Source organism: Rattus norvegicus, chromosome 15 (genome assembly GCF_036323735.1).
Source record: "Rattus norvegicus strain BN/NHsdMcwi chromosome 15, GRCr8, whole genome shotgun sequence".
In the NCBI taxonomy this organism is placed as follows: domain Eukaryota; kingdom Metazoa; phylum Chordata; class Mammalia; order Rodentia; family Muridae; genus Rattus; species Rattus norvegicus.
Window position 1 is genome coordinate 42432499 of NC_086033.1, and position 18695 is coordinate 42451193.

At 50.2% G+C, this 18695-nt stretch overlaps 1 protein-coding gene and 1 long non-coding RNA gene across 3 annotated transcripts; one reads left to right on the top strand and one right to left on the bottom strand.

The window, feature by feature from the left end:
- The first annotated feature begins 3304 nt into the window (after positions 1-3304).
- On the top strand, positions 3305-14667 carry Rp1l1 (RP1 like 1). Its single transcript, NM_001421085.1, has 3 exons — positions 3305-3961; positions 7400-7541; positions 8910-14667. Exons 1-3 carry the CDS (start codon positions 3326-3328, stop codon positions 13712-13714), a joined length of 5583 nt encoding a protein of 1860 aa, NP_001408014.1. The 5' UTR covers positions 3305-3325; the 3' UTR covers positions 13715-14667.
- On the bottom strand, positions 5115-9113 carry LOC120097016 (uncharacterized). Of its 2 annotated transcripts, XR_005494051.2 has the most exons (4): positions 8150-9113; positions 7294-7471; positions 6025-6188; positions 5115-5634 (listed from the first exon to the last, which is right to left on the bottom strand). It is a non-coding gene; the product is annotated as an uncharacterized LOC120097016 (long non-coding RNA). The 2 variants fall into 2 exon arrangements; XR_010057931.1 differs by having other exon boundaries at positions 7294-9113.
- Positions 14668-18695: the final 4028 nt, after the last annotated feature.

The window sequence follows — 18695 nt, forward strand, 5'->3', positions numbered from 1 at the left end:
GCACAAAGACTAAAAAAGCTATATAGCCACTCATCATAGTGTGTCTACTGGACACACAAGAGTGTGCAGGCCTTGTAGATGGATGCCACAGCATTTTAGTCTTTGTGTTCCTGAAACCCAATTTACAGACTAGAACAGAGGATGTTCAGTTATCTCTGATGACTATGACTGAGCAAACAGCCAGGTGACACCAGAGAGACTTGAAGGGGAAGGACTCAAAATATTTCTTCAGAGACTCTTCCTTGTTTTGTTCGTGTGGCTGTAAGTTCCACTCATTTGCACCTTCCCTCACTGTGTTGACAAGGATTGGTGAAACCTCTTCCAGTGATACCTTCCATGGTGTCCCCTTCATAGACCCCAGCTGGACAGGTCTGCTCCTCCAGCTCCTTCTCCTGGAGCTGAGATTCCTTCTAAAGTATGCATATGGGCACACATGTGTAATGTGTGTGCATGTCCATAAAAGTATGTTTGAGTGCGTCTGAGGGTGTGAATGGCATATTGGGTCCATGTGTGTGGATGGTGTGAGGAGATGTGCGCTGCTAGGTGTGTCTATGCCATACCCTGCATAACACTGTCACACACCAGTGCAGGACATTTACTAGAAGAGTTGGGAGTTGCCGGCTCTGATTTGGGACTTAGGATCCTGCAAGTCACGAAGCCTATTTAATGATCAGAAATTCTAGTTTAAAGAACAGTTATATTCTAGAAGAATGTCAGAATCATGGAGCTGTCAGGCCCTTGGGTTGTGATGCTGCACTTCTGCCTGGGGCCTGGAGGAGCCAAGGCAGTCTTTGCCTGAGACCTCTGCCTTTCCTAGGAAACTGTTGTCTCCTCGGGCCTCCTGTGCACAAGCAGGGTTACAGGGGCAGGAGTCCTATCTACTGGGGATGCTAGAAGACATGGTGATATTGGGCGATACCAGTGCTGAAGACAAGATGGCACTGGGGACATGGTGATAACAAGGGACACAGTGGTGCTGGGGATGTGATGATATCAGGGACATGGTTATATTGGAGGACACAGAGATGCTGTGGGACATAGTGATGCCAGAGAACATGCCGACTGAAGGTATGATCATATTTGGGATAGAGTGAACCTCTGGGGCATAGTGACATTGTGTGGTATAGTAGACATGACGACTGCAGTAGACATGGCAATTCTAGGGACTTGCTGGTACTAGAGACATGATAATACTCATGAACACGGAGTTGTTGGGGACACTAAGGCACTTCCTTTATCCCTGGGTTTGTCAGCAAAGGCTGTAGCTGTAAGTTAAAATAAACACCAAGAGAGACATAGACCCCTATGGATAGGTACGGGGGGGGTGTGGATAACTGTTTGGAGCTGTAGTAGCATTGTCTGGAGAGCTAAAGGGAGCAGCTTGTAAGGGATTAGAGGGGAGGAAGGAGGTTGCATGAGCTAATTATACATCTGTCCAGAGATGAGAAGATTACAAGGCTCTTCTGTGCCCCATGGTTTTAAAAAAGAAAGACAAGTCCCTCTCTGTCCAACAAATGGGGCTAAATAGGGAGCAGTGACAACGGGGATGGGTGGCTTTGGGAGCCACCCATGATATCAGGAGTGTCTATCATGTCTCTGAGCACTCCTGAGTGAAAAATCATCCTCTAACCCCATTGACTCAGGTCCTAGATAACTGACAGGTCTAGCTCCAAGCAGGAAGCTCTACCAGGATCAGGGTTCCCCAGCAGGAAGCTCTATGAGGGTCAGGGTTATTCATCCACCGTCATTTTCCAGGCACAAGTCTGGAGCCCTGGAGAGTGCAAGTTCTGCTTCCCAGGTGGAATAGGCTGAGAAAGGTGTGGTCCAGGAAGGAGGAGCTATGCTAACAATGGTGGTTGCTCCCACAAAGGGGGATTAGAGAGGGCTCAACAAAGAGGACAGCCACAGTGGGGGACAGGAGGGCAAGGCCACCTGACCGGAGAACCTTAGAATAACCTTAGAATATTTCCGTGAGAAGAGGCCGAGACGAGGGACACATGGGTTTTTGTTTGTTTGTTTCATTTTTTTCCCCCTGCAGATGCTAGGGAACCCAGGAAGGCTTAGGAACATCAGAAAAAGACAGGTTTCAGAGCAACCTGGCTGCCACAAACAGGAGTACCTGGGACAAGAGAGGTACATGGAAGGTTTTGCAAGAGTCCTACAGGAGGTAGCAGGACTGCACACCATGGATAGTGGGAGCGGAAATGGTCAGTGGGGAACAGGTCTGTGCCTCTGTCTCCCCTGCTGGTGGCAGCAAGCCAAGATATCCACTCACAAGGTTCATCTTGAAAAGACTTTAGAGGGGTGTTAGGGATAGCTTTTAGGAGTTGGTTTTTTTTTTTTAAACATTTTGTTTAGAGAGAGAGAGAGAGAGAGAGAGAGAGAGAGTGTGTGTGTGTGTGTGTGTGTGTGTGTGTGTGTGTGTGTGTGTGTGTGTGACCCGGGGAGGTCAGAAAAGAACTTACAGGAGTAGGTTTTTATGCACCATGTGGGTCCCAGAGATCAAATTCAGCTCAGCTCATCAGGCACGGCAGACTCTCTGTCCACAGAGTCACCTTGCTGGGCCCCATAACTTATTTTTAATACCAAATCAAACACTAATCTAGTAAGGAAGACACAGGATATGAAGTGATGTGTCCTGCTTTCCATTATATAGGCAAAGGTTTCGAGTCTCTTTGTCTGATCCCCTGTCCCTAGAGGGTTTGGGATCAGTGCTTGAACTCCCGCCTTCCACCTGACTGACAGCTGGAGGAACAGAGTTCAGAGAGACAGGGATCTCCCGGGTACATGGGGAAACCACGGGAGAGGGAATCCTCCTGCCCAGAGCTCTGACTCCATGTCTAGCCTCCTAACTCCGAATGTCCATCCTTATTCTCTACCTGTATTTTTTAGAAGAGAAAGCATAAGGACATTCTGGGGAGGCCAGCTTGGCAGAAGAAGGCAAGAAAAACAGCTAGAGAAGAGAATAAAGACTTTCCACCATTGCCCTCTGTCAAGCAATTCAGATGTATAAGTTCATTTGCTTACTATAACCACTATCCAGACTGACTAAGCCGAATTCTACGGACATTCTAAGTCACCGTCTTCCTGAGTCACGTAGATAGAAAGTGATGGAGGTGGGGTGGGTACTCACATCTCCCCAATCCTAAATCTTTACCTTTTAACCCAGATGGATCAAACTGTCTTTATATAGCAGGATGGAGCTAATTTGGGGTGTCAGAAAGCACCTCCATAAAGAAGGGAGGGCACTAGGTAGTCCTAATCTGTGAGTTACTATCTGAGCCTCTCTTCCTTTGTCTGTTACAGCTGTCTGGGCCTCCACATCATGAACAGCACCCCAGGAGACACGAGGGATGCTCCTGCCCCAAGCCACCCTGCACCAAGCCACCGGCAGTGTCTCCTGCCCTCTGTGGCTCACACTCCCTCTGTTACTGAAGTGACACCAGCCAAGAAGATAACCTTCCTCAAGCGAGGAGACCCCCAGTTTGCTGGGGTTCGCCTGGCTGTTCACCAGCGCACTTTCAAGACCTTCAGCGCCCTAATGGATGAGCTGTCTCAGCGCATGCCTCTTTCCTTTGGGGTGCGTTCTGTCACCACACCCCGGGGATTGCATGGCCTCAGTGCCCTGGAGCAGTTGCAAGATGGGGGTTGCTACCTCTGCTCTGATAGAAAGCCCCCTAAAACTCCCAGAGAGTCAGGCCGGCTTCAAAGGAAAAGCCCCCCTGCTGGGCGGTCACAGGTTTCCCAAGGTGGGCACGAAGCTCCAGAAACATCCTCCTATTCCTGGAAAAATCCTATGGCCCCAAGAAGGTTGACCCTGGTAAAGAATGGATATCCTGGATGCCAGCAGACAGTGGTTCTCAGTCACAAGAATACCAGGAACCTGGCAGGCTTCCTCAGCAAAGCCTCTGAGCTTCTGCGCTTTCCCGTCAAGCAGGTGTACACGACCCATGGGAAGAAGGTAGGCTGTGGGGCAAGTGTTTCCTTTGGACCCTGGGTCAAAATACATAGACAGACGAGTAAGGCAGCCTTGATTGTCCACTGCTAACTAAAGGTGAAGGAAGAGTGTGGAGACATGAGGTCAAATCTGTTAAGCAAACATCAACCATCAGACCTGGGGAAATGGCTCAGTTGATCAAGTGCTTGCTGTGCCAGCATGAGAACCTGAGTTAGGTACACATAAGCACACATGCACATACACAAGTACACACATGCATGCTTGCATATGCACAAGTGTGCGCACACACACACACACACACACACACACACACACACACACACAGCCACCCTACTCATAGCCCCACTTAGTAAGTACTTAGCACACAGCAGGCCCTGAGTTTTGCACATGTTTCTCATTTGTTGTACAGTCCTCTCAACAGGCCATTTCCATCTGAGTTTAGTGCAGAAAAAGGATCACCCAAGGTACCTTGAGTACCAAGAGATTTAATGCAAGGCATTAGTGGCCAGGTCTAGAAAGAATGAGATCGGGGCTGAGTCTACAGAGATGGCTCACCACGTCCTGCAGGTAGCACTGTGAATATTGGGTTCAAGAGCACATTGATGGGGCTGACAGCCAAGCTTGAGAAGCAGTGCTCAACAAGCACAGCTATATCTCAACTCCCAGGGCCACTGGAAGGGCTAAGTTTGTCATAGGTACCTCAGCTGCCTCACCCGATTCTCACGCTCATGGTGACACCATGAGCAACACCAGCCAGAAACAGGATGAGGTGGTGTCTACCAAACATGTTCCTTCTCTATCTTGATCAAGGGCACCCAACTGAGGAAGAATGCAGCCCTCACCCATCCCTACCTGCACAGGCTACTGGGTATAACTGTTACCTGTCTAGGTCCCGTAGGTCATGAGTCTCTTGTCAAAGGTGGGCATTTGGGGGAAACTGAGCTGGGCTTATCTAATTTCATGTCCCACAATCTGGGCCAGTATCTGCTTAGCCCTGGGCCCTCCTATAGTCAGAACTGTATTTGCTAACCTGGTGTGCTGTTGCGTGTCTGTAATCCCAGCACACGGGAGCTGGAGGCAAGAGAATTATGCATTTAAGACTAGCCTGAGCTACACCTTGAGAATTCTAGGTTAGTCTCAAGAAACAAAACAAAAGCAAAAAGGTCATATTTACTTTCACCACACCATCTCCACGCTGTCTGTCTTCTGGTGAGAATGAATGACTCTTGTCCCCAGCTGTCTGTTCACAGCAGCTCACATAGCTTGCCTTGGAAATGCATATCACATCCTATGGGGTAACATCCTCATAAAGGGGTGCCTCCCAGCTGGTTCCCACATGGAATCTTCTAGAGAATATCCATCCCACTATTCCACACTATGTGGGTGATAAAGTGTATGGCTAGAAAGTGATTTCTTATTGTTTGTTTTGGAATAGGGTCTCACTATATATCCTGGCTGGCCTGGAACTTGTGTGTTCCAGGATGATCTGGAACTCATAGATAGGAACCTTTCTCTGCCTCTTGAGTGCTTAGATTGAAAGTGTACACCACCGTACCCAGATACACAGTAGATTCTTGGTGATAGCCCAATATATCGTATCTTCTGCTCTGAAGTCAGCCACCTTCCTGGCTTATCTCAGTGATAAATAGGTATTCTGTAAGTCCACAATGGTCATCCTGAAAAGAGGATGGACAAGGACCATTATTAACCAAAACAAAGTCTATTCCATTCCAGTGAATTCAAACTGCTTCAACAGAGATACCCTCATTACAGAACAGCAGCGGTAACAGAGAGGTTCAGTTTGATTAGCTTCCCACCAGCTGTTCCATTGAGTCCCTGCTGGTATGCAAATCGCAAGCATTAGTCCAGTGTTAGTCTGCCCAGGAGCATCCTCTGAGAAGACACAGGCCAGCTGGGCCTGAAGGAGTGGTATTGGTATTGCTAGTTCATGCTACTGCGTTTGCTGCTCCTGCTCATGAGCTGACTGAGTGGGCTTGGGGTAGCTGGCGAAAGAGAACCTGACATTCACTGATGGGGACAATCCGACCATGTGATAATCCACTTACCAATGACGAGTATGTCTTCACCCACTAGCCAGTTGTCAGGAAGACTGTGAGAGCTGCTTATCTAGAGTTCCTTGCCAGAAGCCTTCCAATCCTGGTCCTTCCGAGTCCCCCACTCTCAGGTGGAATGCCTATGAGAGTGGCCCACTGCATAGCCATTGTTCTTTCTGTAACAAGGACCATCTTTAACCAAAACAAGTTCTATTCCATTTCAAATCCAAAATCTGCTGAACATCCCTCCACACCCTTCGTGGTCCCTGAGCAGGTCTGTAAGGCAAGAGTCTCTGATGCTTCACTGCCTCCTCACCACTGGTTGGGAGATGGAATAGAGATCTACCCATAGAAGAAATCTACCTCAAGGTGAAAAGAACAAAGGGGCCTTTAAATGAGCTGGGCTGGCTGATATGTTGTATAACACAGCTGTGTGTGGTTGGGGGAGGGTCTGTGTCCTCTGGATAAATCCTAAGGAGCACGAGTGCTGCCTCACATGCTTGGTTCTGCAAGAAACTGGCTTCCTGATTGGCGAAGCCACTTTTCTTCCCAACAGACCATGAGTGACAGGTCCTGATGTCCTGCCTTCTTGCATTTGATGCCGTCATTGCTCTGTGGTTTGGTCATTCTAATAGTTTCATGGTGGTGGTGGTGGTTTGTTCCTGAACACGCCCTTCTAATTTGAAATTATTCAGGAGAACATGCTCTATAGGGCCCCTGATATTGTACACTGCCTCTCATGCCAACTCTAACATGAGCCTTTAGGTGGACAGGGCCTCTGGGATCAGGGAAATATTCTAAGAAGTAAAGTCCTATCTATTGGAGGATGGCCCTGAGCCAGGAGTAGGCAGTAGGAGTAGGCAGAAACATGTCCTGCTGGGGAGTCTAAGGAAAGAGTAGAAATTGAGGCTAGAGAGGCTCCCTGGGAGAGCTGTGCTCTGCCCTCATTCGTTCACTCAGGTGGAGGCAACTGGTTTGAATTATACTGGAAAGCTGTCAAAATCTGGAGAGGACTCCACCTGGGCAAACGAAAAGGCTAAGAATCAGATCTCTAAACGGAGACTTTGAATGCTCTGCTGCAAGCTCTTCACAAAACATGTTCTAAAAGGTGGATGTGTGCTCAGGGAAGCAGCTTAATGGTCCCAACATCTTTTCTATCTAGAGTAACCTATAGCCATAGACTCTCAGCTGGTGGGAACAGAGAAAGAAATCTTGAAGGCCATGGGTTCTCAGCCCCTGGCTAATAATAAAGGCATGGGATGTGGGAATCCAGAGCAGTACCTGCAAGAGTCAAGAAGGGTCGAGGAGATGGAACTTCCTTCCTGGGCCTTCCGGAGCAGAGGGGCTCTGCAGGCCAGGCTCCCAACTCTGTGCTAACTTCTTCCAGGTGGACTCTCTGCAGACACTCCTGGACGGCCCCTCCCTGCTGGTATGTGCTGGGAATGAGGCCTTCAGACGTCTGGAGATGGAAAATGACAGAGGGAACAGGACCAGAATGGTATCTGGTGTGACTGCAAGGAGTGAACGTGGTGAGTGGGTTCTGGGGCTTCCCAGTTTCTTTCATATGGGACAGTGGCTCCACAAGATTGGTACTTATCAGTTCCAGCCCCATGGGAAAGGTGCTTTGGCCCAGTTCCTTGCTATTCCAGCTATGCTGCGTCTCTCTTGCTTCTTTCTCTTTCTATCTGCTTTAACTGAGCAAAGCATCACTGGGGGCACCTGGGCGCAGCAAAGATTTTAACACAGAGAAATTTGAGTTTAAGATTTTGTGGGTCTACAGTAACCATTACGATCCCCAGTGAACATGTCATCATAGAGTTCTGAGCTCTGTTGAGCGGAGCATTTTAATCCTTCAGAGACATGGCTGCCTTGGGCATCAGTGGTGTTCTACAGCAGGTTACAATGATTAAAACATGCCACAACCATGGACCATCTATCCAGACACATAGATAGAGCCATCAAAAAGCCCACACTGGGCCAGCGTCCGGGCTTCCTTCACTATTAAAATATATGGTATTTTAATGACACAGTGCACAAATGCAGAATAAAATTACAGCTAAGCTACTGAAGAGTTTGGAGATTAAACAAATGCCTCTTCTTCATGCGATTCCACTAAGAAAGTGGCCAACAACAGTACCTGCAACTGTGATACAAAGACAATGGTCAGGGCCCATGCCGGAAGAGCCGTCAGACTTGCTTGATGCTTTCTCCTGTCCAGATGTGTTCATGAGGTCTGTCCTGCTGGACACAGGTGCATCCCGCCACACACAGCTCAGGAGACAAGATGAGGAACAGTCAGAACTCAATTCTTCTCTAAGGCTACTTTCTATCCCATGAGGCACCCACGCTAGTTTTCTACCTGGGGTGCAGGCTAGACTCTTAGGAACTGATGCTGTATGTTTAGATCTCTTCTAGAAATCTTTCTTCAGCCCAAGAGCCTGGCCATTGTGAGGGAGACGGGTCACCAGAGGTCCCCATATCAGTTTACAGCTTATGGTCAGATCACAGGCAGCAGGCTGAGTTTGCCTCCTGTCCCAGATTAATGAATTCCCACTGTGTGGCTCCACCTGCCATGCCACACTCTCTCCACGCCCTGGTTGTGCTGGTGCCTATTCAGCCAGCATGACTACGCAGCAAACGTTCTATGCAAGAAGCTTCTTGTAGCAACTCGATGCACAGTGAGTGCTGTGTGCATGGCCGCACAATGAAGCGATGCTAGTCAGTTTCAGACCCTGAAGTAGCAGGGACTTGGTGTCTTTGGGTGGGATTCAGCCTCAGTTCTTTCTTTCTGTGTTATTCAAGGGTCCTTCTAGGAATGGCTCCTCCCTTGTCTTTCTGCTGCTGTTCTCTCCAGTAGCTCACTGCCTTGTTCTCTCTTTTGCTCCACCGTGTGACAGGCTGCTGGGGACCGAACGCCAAGCAGAGTGTCATACACTCAAGGGGCAGGTCTGGCGGCAAGCTGCGGCAGTTTTCCTTGATGTCAGAGAGGTCTGGTCTCAGTGACCATCCAGCATCCGGTCATCAAGCCTGGGCAGGTCCTGCTTTGGACAGGTGCCCTCAGGACACGCCTGCCCCACCTGGTTCCTTGGTGGCTGCTGATGATGTGGAGAAGAAGGTCTGCATGAATGAAGACGGCAGTCTGTCTGTGGAGATGAAAGTCCGCTTCCAGTTACTGGGGGAGGACACCCTGAGGTGGTCCCAGAGGGTGGGGCATGCCAGTGTCTTCACAGCAGCCACTGGAGAGGATCGGGACCTGAGGGAGGCTGACAGGCTCTGTTGCAGACAGGAGGGCTACCCTTGGGGCGTCTTAGAACCTGGGGCACAGGGACTGGGTCCCCATGATGGAGGATGCCAGGGAGCCTTTGATGTGGGCCAGCAGTCACGGCCCAGCTATGACATATGGAGGAATCCCCTGACAGCCCCTGAGGGCACAGGGCCAACTCCTCGTAGGAGATGGGGTCTGGCTAAGCTCTCTAGATGCTGGAGAGAGGGAACCAATGATAGGAAAGGACATGACAAGGCTAATGCCAGCCCAGTCTCAACTCCCAGGCACCCTGGAAGTGTCCAGCCAGGCTCCTGTTGTCTTTGGACTCCTGAAGTTGAAACAGGCAGTGACACCTTGCGTCCAGTCTCCTCAGCTTCTTCCCGGAGTGAGACTGACCTGGAATCTGGTGAGGACCCCTGCCTAGAGGACACCGGACCCTGTGGCTTGAGACTTCAGACCCAAAGTATAGACAGGGCCCTTTCTGATACATCAGCCAGTGCCGAGTCTCGTGAGGAGTCTTGTGAGGGTGGTGGTCAGCTCCACAGAGGCTCAAGCCAGGCAAGGGTCATGGCTTCCCAGGGGCAAGCCACTAGAGGTGATAACCCCTGTATTTCCACCCAGAGGCACTTATCTTTGAACCACACGGGTCTTCAGACAAAGAAGGACAGACAGAGCGCCAGCTGCCAGGAGGTCAGGGGTGATCCTGTACTGAGACTGCCCCTGGTTCCACGCCATTCTGGCTCTCGGGACACACAGAGAGATGCCCTCCCAGCTCCTGCCTGTGCCCCGGCCCAGCGGAGGCAGAGAAAGCAGAAGAGGCCAGCTGGTGTTGTGTGCTTGCCTAGTGTCTCTATCCCTCACCAAGTAGCCCAGAAAGGCCATGCCAGGCAGTGTCACTGTTGCAGGGACACTCAGTCCTCAGGGGACACAGCCTTGCAAATGACAATGCCTATGGAAAGAGAGCAAGCCTGCCCAGGAAGCCCGGCACCACAATTTCCTTCAAACTCACCCAGGGCTGGGAATCAGGCCCCCGAGTGTCTGAGACCCCCATTCTCCAGCTCTCTTGATTTTCAGGAACCACAAGCCACCAGCATCGCCATGAGTGACTCAGACTGTATGTCCAGCTTTTGTCATCCCAGCACTCGCTCTGCAGAGCCAGCAGAGGATAGCAAGTGCCAGGCTCCCTCATCAACTCCTACACCTATCCACAGAGGAGAGGTTGGTTATCTGTGGGACAAGGCAGGGAGCACCCCTGAGCCTTTCTCATCCTCTGTGCTACTGAACAGATGGCCTGAGGCAGATCTAAGAACCTACCAAAATTTCGGCTGCTTACAGGTTGCACCGACTTCTACCCTTGCAACCCCTAGCAGTCAGACGCAGGCCTCCATCTCTGAGGCCTGCTTGGGGGACAATAGTTCCTGCCCAACTCCACCCCAGGATCAAATATGTTCTAGAAGGGAGCCTGCAAGCAGCAATAGTACCCACAGTGACCACGGTCGAGCCGATGGCTACACTGGGCCCAGGAGGACTCTTCCGGGGATGCCCCTTGGCATCAGGGGAAGCCTTGAGGAACAGGAAGGGGATGGTGGTGTGACGCCCAGTGCTCTGCCTTACACCTCTCCAGATGCTGTGGTTCGTGAGTGGCTAGGCAACATCCCAGAAAAGCCAGCACTCATGACATATGAGGTGGCGGATGAGACCATAGAGGTGCCCAGTGAGGGCCCAGAAGGTCCCAAGGAGGACCTGGGTGATGGCTGTTCTTTGAAAGTCTTTGGGGAACTGACTCAGGCCAGACAGCAGATGCTAGAAGGGGTTACTGATGAGCACCCAGAGCCAGCAGGAGTCCCTGCAGGACCTGGTTCTGTGTGCTGCAAACTGGGAGGTGATATGCATTCAGATGCAACATCAGTTGAAAGGCTCAAGGCTCCTGCAGAAGCTGGAACAGGAGAAGGGACCACAGTGGAGCGTGGTGTGAGCCTGTGTGCACTCCCCACCAGGGTCTCAGCCTCTACACAGATCATGAAGGCCCTGCTGGGCTCCAAGCCAGGCCGGCCCAGCAGTCTACCAGAAGTCTCTAGCACAGTAGCCCAGAGACTCAGCTGCTCGGCTGGGGCCCTCATTGCCTGCCTTGCCAAGCTCCATTTTTTTGATGAGGATCTGGGACCTCTGGATGGCAAACGGAGGCTTGAAGAGTCCCCTAAGTACCAGGAGATGCTCAACATCTCCCAGACGCTGTGGCCTGGAAGTGAGCTTGGGCAGGGCCAGCTGGATTTCAGCCTCAGGAGGCTCACTTCACACCAGGCTCTGCTGGGGACTGAGGACTTCACTCCCACCTCCTCCTCTGGCGTGGACGTGAGCAGTGGCTCTGGAGGCTCAGGTGAGGGCAGCGTGCCCTGTGTCATGGATAGTACCCTGGCTTCCAAGAAGATAGATTTGCCTTTGAAAATCCCCTCTCAAAGGCCTGATTCCAGGAACCAGGGGTACCCAGAGATAGTGAGTCCTTCCACAGTCTCATCCGGCTCCCAGATGAGGGCTTGTACCACCAGCGGGGAAGAGGCAGGCAAAGGAGGCAGGAAGCAGACGTGGGGCAGTGCCCCAGAACAGTCAGTCGAAAACAAGGTGCCGGAAGGGGATGCACAGTTAGAAGAAACAGAAGGGAGAGCAAGAGAAAGGCTACAGGAAAACAGTGTCCTCGGAGAAGGGCTTCCAGAAGAAGGGACTAGGGTCTGCAGCCAGGGAATGCTTGCAGCTAACTCTCGAGATGGAGCAGGTTCTCCAGAAGACACAAGAGTGCCAAACGATGAAGTAGGAACTGATGGAGGACTGTGGCCCCTAGATGGGAGAGAGGATCCCACAGAGTCCCCTTGCCATTTCGAGGAGAGCAACTCAAGGGTTAGTGAGCGTCAAAGTGCTCACGTGCCGGAGCTGGGATTGGACGTAAGGGGCGGCAAGCAAGCCTGCGTCAAGGCCAGCTCAGAAACCAGGGAGACGAACACATCCATAGCCCACAGGGGAACTCTGGACCCTGACCCAATCTGGGTGTCCAAGCTGCTGAAGAAGATAGAGAAAGCCTTTATGGCTCACCTAACTGATGCCACAGCTGAACTCCGAGCCCGATGGAATCTCCATGACAACAACCTGCTGGACCAGATGGTAACAGAGCTGGAGCAGGATGTGGGCCAGCGGCTGCAGGCAAGCACTGTCAGGGAAGTCAGGAAGATCCAGAGCCGGGCAGGGAGGATGTTTCCAGAGCCCCCCCGGGAAGCCCTCAGAGGCCAGTCTTCTCTACAAACAGAGCAACGTCGGCGTCGCCTCCAGGGCCTGCGTAACCTGTCGGCCTTCCCTGGCCAGGGCCCCCTCTCCTTCACTCTGGAGGATGGGGCCACTCTGGGCACAGCCTTAGGGACCAGGTCAGGTGCAGGGCTTGTGGAGGATGAGTTCTGTCCCTGTGAAATCTGTCTGAAGAAGAAGAGGACCCCTAGATTCCCAAAGGATAGCACAACAGTCTCTGGTGCACCCGTCAGAAAGGCCTTTGACCTACAGCAAATTCTACAGAGCAAAAAGGACGGAAGTAGCAATAGAGAGGCCATGGAGGTGTCCCCTCAGAAGACAGGGATGATGTTGTCTCAAGAGGACCCCAGAACTGTCCAGGGAGCTGATGAGAAGCAAGAACTGAGGTTGGCACAAGGGCTTGGGGTAGCTGAGGGAGAGGAGGGGGAAGGGAAGCAGAGGATGAGAGCAGAGGAGGATACTGAGTTTTCAAAAGCAGAAGGAGATGGTTGCCATGCACCAAAAGAGGATGCAACCACCAAGGAAGATGGGAAAATCTGCATCGGCACTGCCCAAGATGGCCAGCAGTTAGAGGGGACTGAGATCGGAAAGGAGGAAACCCTGCACCAGAGCTTTAGAGATGGAGACACTTCTGAGGCTCCAGCAAGACAGGGAGGCCACTCGGTGGAGAGTCAGGAAGCTTCCAGAGAAGGGCAGCCCGAGGTAGAAGGCAGAAATCCAGATGAAAAGGAAGAAAGCTCTTGGGTAAGCTCAGAAGAGAGCCAGGGAAGGGTGGGTTCTGAAAACAACAGCCTAGACCAAGAGGGGAGGCTCCAGGACCACCATCAAAGGCCAGGCCCCCAGAGCCACCATGCAGCACGCTCCTCCAGGGCAATGTCTCTGGACAACTGCTCACAGGTGTCTCAGAAGGGCTCAGACAGAGACTTTCCAAGTGGAGACCTCAAGTACAACAAAGCCAAGAACAGTGGGGTCTTGCCTGCAGAGAGGAAAGTCCCCATGATGTATCCAGAGAGTTCCTCTTCTGAGCAAGAAGCCCCCTCCAGCCCGAGGCCTCCAAAGCAGGAAAAAGGGGAAGATGGACGGTCAGCTTGTACCCAGGTTGGGGGTAGGGTAGATGGCTTTGGCCAGGATGACTTAGATTTCTAGACATCAAACCATAGGGCGGTAACAGAGCTGAGATAAATGTATTGCCCATATGCCTGAGAGAGGCTCAGGCCACGGGGATGTACAAGGAACAGGAACAAAACCAAAGAATTGCTGCCTGCCCTGGAGATGCAGGCCTAGCATCCCAGCAGCTCAGGAGTTTTAGGCAGGAGGATAGAAAGTTCTAGACCCGCCCCGGACTATGGAGCAAGTTCAAAACCGAGCTTGGACAAATTAGTGGGAGAGCGTTTCAGGCTATTAGAATAGAGCCCAGTGGCAGAGTGCTTGCCTAGCTTTTGTGTGGCTCTGGGTTCAACTTTGACAGCCACAAGGATGAAAAGGACAGTGCTGTCCCTGGGATCTAAAATTCAAGGCCCCCGCCCTCAGTGTAAAGTGTTAGCTGTGAGCCTGCCTCATTTATCAGAGGTCAGCCAGTTCCTCGGTCCACAGGGCCCAAGAGGTTAGAAGGATCTGAAAAGACACCTTGGGGCTTTTCTGTGTGTTGACTTCTTTGTAGCTCCCCCTCCCCGCCCCTATTGATCCCCTGTTACTTTCCCCTTGGTCTCTCTGGGTACACTCACCTTTTTGACTTTGAGGCACTTTTTTGCTGGTTTGGAATATGTGGTGACTCTGCAGATGTGCGTACTTGGAAAAAGAAGATAAACTCAGGGTCATTGGATAAGGTTTGTTCTTAGCCCCTATGTCCTAAGTTCTACACCCCCCCCCCAAGCACACACAACAGACACACAATTCATACTATTTGTTAAGGGCAAAGTGGGAAGCCGGAAGGAAAAGTGATCTCCTGTTGACCAAGGACCAGAAACAGCTTCGTGAAGTGATTGGATGCAACGCTCTCCATCGTTTTCTGGATGTTTCATAGAGATTTTTGTATAATATTTACATACTGCTTCCACAAATGCTTAAATATATATTCCTTTATCTAAGAAAGCTTCAAATTTGTATTTTAATTTCTAAAGAATTTTCCTAGGTAGAAATAATTTTGTCATTTCTTTATCACTGATCTCTCTCTCTCTCTCTCTCTCTCTCTCTCTCTCTCTCTCTCTCTTTCTACCTGCCTCCTTCCCTCTCCACCTCCCTCCCTCCTTCTCCCCTCTCCGACTTTGTAGTGTGTGTGTGTGTGTGTGTGTGTGTGTGTGTGTGTGTGTGTATTAATGCCAGTGCACATGCCCAGCAGGCACCTGCAGAGTCGAGAAGCTGACAATGGAAGTCTTCTTCCATCAGACTTTTTATGACAGGGCTTCCTGTCAAACCTGGAACTTGCTGTTTTGGCTAGACAAGCCAAAGTCCCCCATAACCTATCTGTCTCTGCCTCCCAAGCCTTGAAGATGCAAACATGTGCAGCCACATCTGGCTTTTTAGAAGTTCTGAAGATTCAAACTCATGTTTCGAAGCAAGCACTCTACCAACCGGCTGAGCCGTCTCCTGAAAATATTTTTCAAAAGTTCTTGCTTTGCAGCCCGGGCTGGCTTTGAAGCTTAGAGTAGCCACAAACAATAGATCCTATTGCTTCCCCTCCTCTGGCACTGTAGGTACATCCACCACAAACACATTAGGTTCCTATTATTTTGTTCTTATAACTGGGTTTGGCTATGGTAGGTAGTGCAGGCTGAGAGATCCAGCACTCGAGAGGCCAAGGCAGGAAGAGCACTATGAGTCCAAGGCCTGCCTGGGCTTCACAGTGAGTGTGATCTCCCATTGACCAGGATACCTAGCAAAACCCTGGCTCAGAAAAGCAAGGCAAAGCAAAACAAAATGTACCACCAGACCAACAAACAAACAATTCTCACTTCTTGTCCCCTACCCCTTGGCCAACTTCTGCTTGTTTCTTTTAGGCTTGATTCCCGTGCATGGTATTATGAAGTGAAAGGATGTCAGCATATTTAAGGTTCCTAATACACTGCGACACATTGTTTTTCTGAAGGTCAACATTAGCCAGCATTGTCTGGATCGGTCAGTCTAGATCACCAGTGTTTGGAACTGACCCTCAAAAGCAAAAACCATTTGCTACCAATGTGGGCAACCGTAGGATCTTGCTTTCATGTAACACTATTCTAGTTATGTTTGAAAACTAATGAAATTAAAACTCTTTTAGAGAGTTTAACAAAACCCATTCTCGATAAACTAGATAACTAGGCTCACTTGTTTTTCTGAAAAAGAGTTGATTTACACGTGTCTTTTGTTGCTGTTTTAAAATATTTAAATGTTTTAATTACACTTGTTTATTTATTACCCTTGAGTTTTGCAGCCCGTGTGAGGTCAGAGGAGTTGGTTCTTCCATTCCTCCGTGTGGGTCTGGAGGATGGAAATCTGGTCTTCAAGGTTGGTGACAAAGTGCCCGAGACTGGGCCTGTTTGTTATTGTTGGTATTTTAAAAATGGATGCCCTCTGCCCACATCCTTCCACAGAAGACCTTTATCCGAGGTCTGCCTCAGGAGGGGGCTCCTGGGTGGGAGACATTTTCTGGATTTTATCTGCTTCCCTGTTCGTAATCATTCACCAGATCAGATGTGTCACTGTGACGCATCACATGTGAGGTCAGCGCTTGCGCATGAACTGGCTAGTCCCCAGCGGCCCCTCCCCCAGCAGATCGCATTGTGAACCAAGCCTGGCTGTGATAGCATGCACGGTTGTCCCTTATCGCTACTAGTTGGCAGGAAGCATCCAGAGTATTCCCGGTCTATGATTGGAGGTCTCGAATCATCCCTGAGGGATGCTCCAATGCTTCCCTAGATGCCAGCAGCTGCCAGCCTTACCCTCTGCTGACCTGAAGGTCATTTAAATGGCATTACTCGCCTCTCATGAAGGGCAGACAGGGATGGCTCAGTGAGGAAAGGTGCTTGCTGTCAAGCCTGAGGTTGGTCCCCAGGCCCCACATGGTGGAAGGAGAGAACTGAGTCCTGCATGTTGTCTTCTGGTTTTTATGTCAATATTGTAGCACGTGTGCATCTTACCCACACACAAAGAAAGAAAGAAAGAAAGAAAGAAAGAAAGAAAGAAAGAAAGAAAGAAAGAGAGAGAGAGAGAGGGAGGGAGAGAGAGAGAGAGAGAGGGAGGGGGAGGGAGGGAGAGGGAGGGAGGGAGGAAGGAAGGAAAGGAAAGGAAAGGAAAGGAAAGGAAAGGAAAGGAAAGGAAAGGAAAGGAAAGGAAGGAAGAAGAAAAAAGTAGAAAGCACATGAGACCTGGGCTTGGAGGACCCAGGTTCAAACCCAGTGCTCTCACCTGTTTCAACACTGTGAAACTGTTCCGCAGTTTCTGACTAGTGTTTCCTCCCTTGCACTGCTGTGGAAGTAACTAACACATGCAAAAGAAGCCATCACATATACTCTGGGGATTTCCAATGCAGCATTTACAACTGCCACATGTTCAGTGTCTGCACCACCCTTGGTGCCGTCCTGCACCTCTCACAGAATCAGTCCCATTTAACCTCCCAGCTTAGCTATCAGGAATGCAAACAAACCTTTTATATCCACTTCACAAACGGAACAACTGAGGCGTAGAGAAGATACCTAAACTACCTTCAGTTGACTCAGCTAGATAGCCGCCAAGCCAGGATGGCAAGGGAGATATCACATTCTCAAAGTCCACGTCCCCTTCCATTGTTCCCCCTCCTTCTCTGTCTCTTCAACCTAGGCTGTGTGAATGAGTAACTATCTAAAGGCTCTGAACACTTTGTTGTGTGAATTTATTGCAAAATACTTAAGGCTCGGGAAGGTGAATCCAGTGGACTTCTTTCTGCTGGAACGATTGTATTATGTCCCCCGTAATGTTCTACTTGTGGGCAGATATCAGAAGCTGGTCATTCCTAGTTCCAAAAAGCCCAGTGTCACACTGAAAACGTATCTGTTTGTGGGAGTCTCTTGGTTACACATTCCCTTACTTTAAGCCCACAAATATTTCTGCCTTTTATCTTTTAAAACATTTGCTGTTAATGGACAACCTGAGCTTCCCCCCCCCCAAACTTGGAGATAAGGAGTTTTGTGACCATAGCTAAGGCAGGGCCCTTAGTATCTCCACCCCACCTTTTTCACCATGGCAACCAAGCTGTATGAGCCTCTGTGGCAGAGCATCTCCTGGGAAGACAACGTTCCTGTAGCCTCAGCTGGCTCCTGGATGAAAACCCAAATCATCCATCACCCAAACGTTTACAAGGGCTCACGGTATCCATGGCAACCCAAAACCTTTTCAGCCTTGAATGGTTGGAGAGGGGAGCAACCCTTCTTACCCTACCCTCATTCCAGCCCACAGGGACAACTTTAGAATGTCTAAGGCACCAAAGCATATGTCCAGGGTTCACACCCACAGACTGACTGGTCTGGGTAGGTCTTCTGCTTCACCCCATTTAATAATATCAGACACTCCACTGAATTGATCAATTCAACCCAACCAATGGAGTACCGGGAGAAGTGGTCACACGGTTAGGTGAGGGTGGATCCAGAGACCTCTTTATATCTCAATTCCCCTTGTCGAGAGGCAAGAGAAACACTCAGAGAGCACAGTGAACAACAGACTTACGACTCCCCGGACATGAAGGTCACACACTCCTCTCTCCTAGAGGCCTCAGCTCCCTCTTCACCAAATCCCAATACCTGAGTCTCACAGACACAAGCTTCATTGACCACTCACATGGCCAGGAGAGGTGACCTGTCTTTGAATTGTGAAGATTTTGCCACAAACACTGGCTTGCTGACTGGAGGCTTGAAGAGGGACCCCGAACATCTTTAGGAGAGCTGCTCTGCCCTTCACTTTTGTTATCAAGGAGAGCACAGGAAGCTGAGAGAACACAGACAGTTCTGGTCTAGTGACACTGACCCAGTGACACTGAAGCCGCATTCAGACACATTTGCATAGCACCCAAGGAGAACTGGCTTAACTCCCCTACCCACATTGCCTACAGTGGAATCAGACAGCAGACACCCACCCTCCCTACCAGGACTGGGTCTCCTAGAGGGTTCACTTACCATGC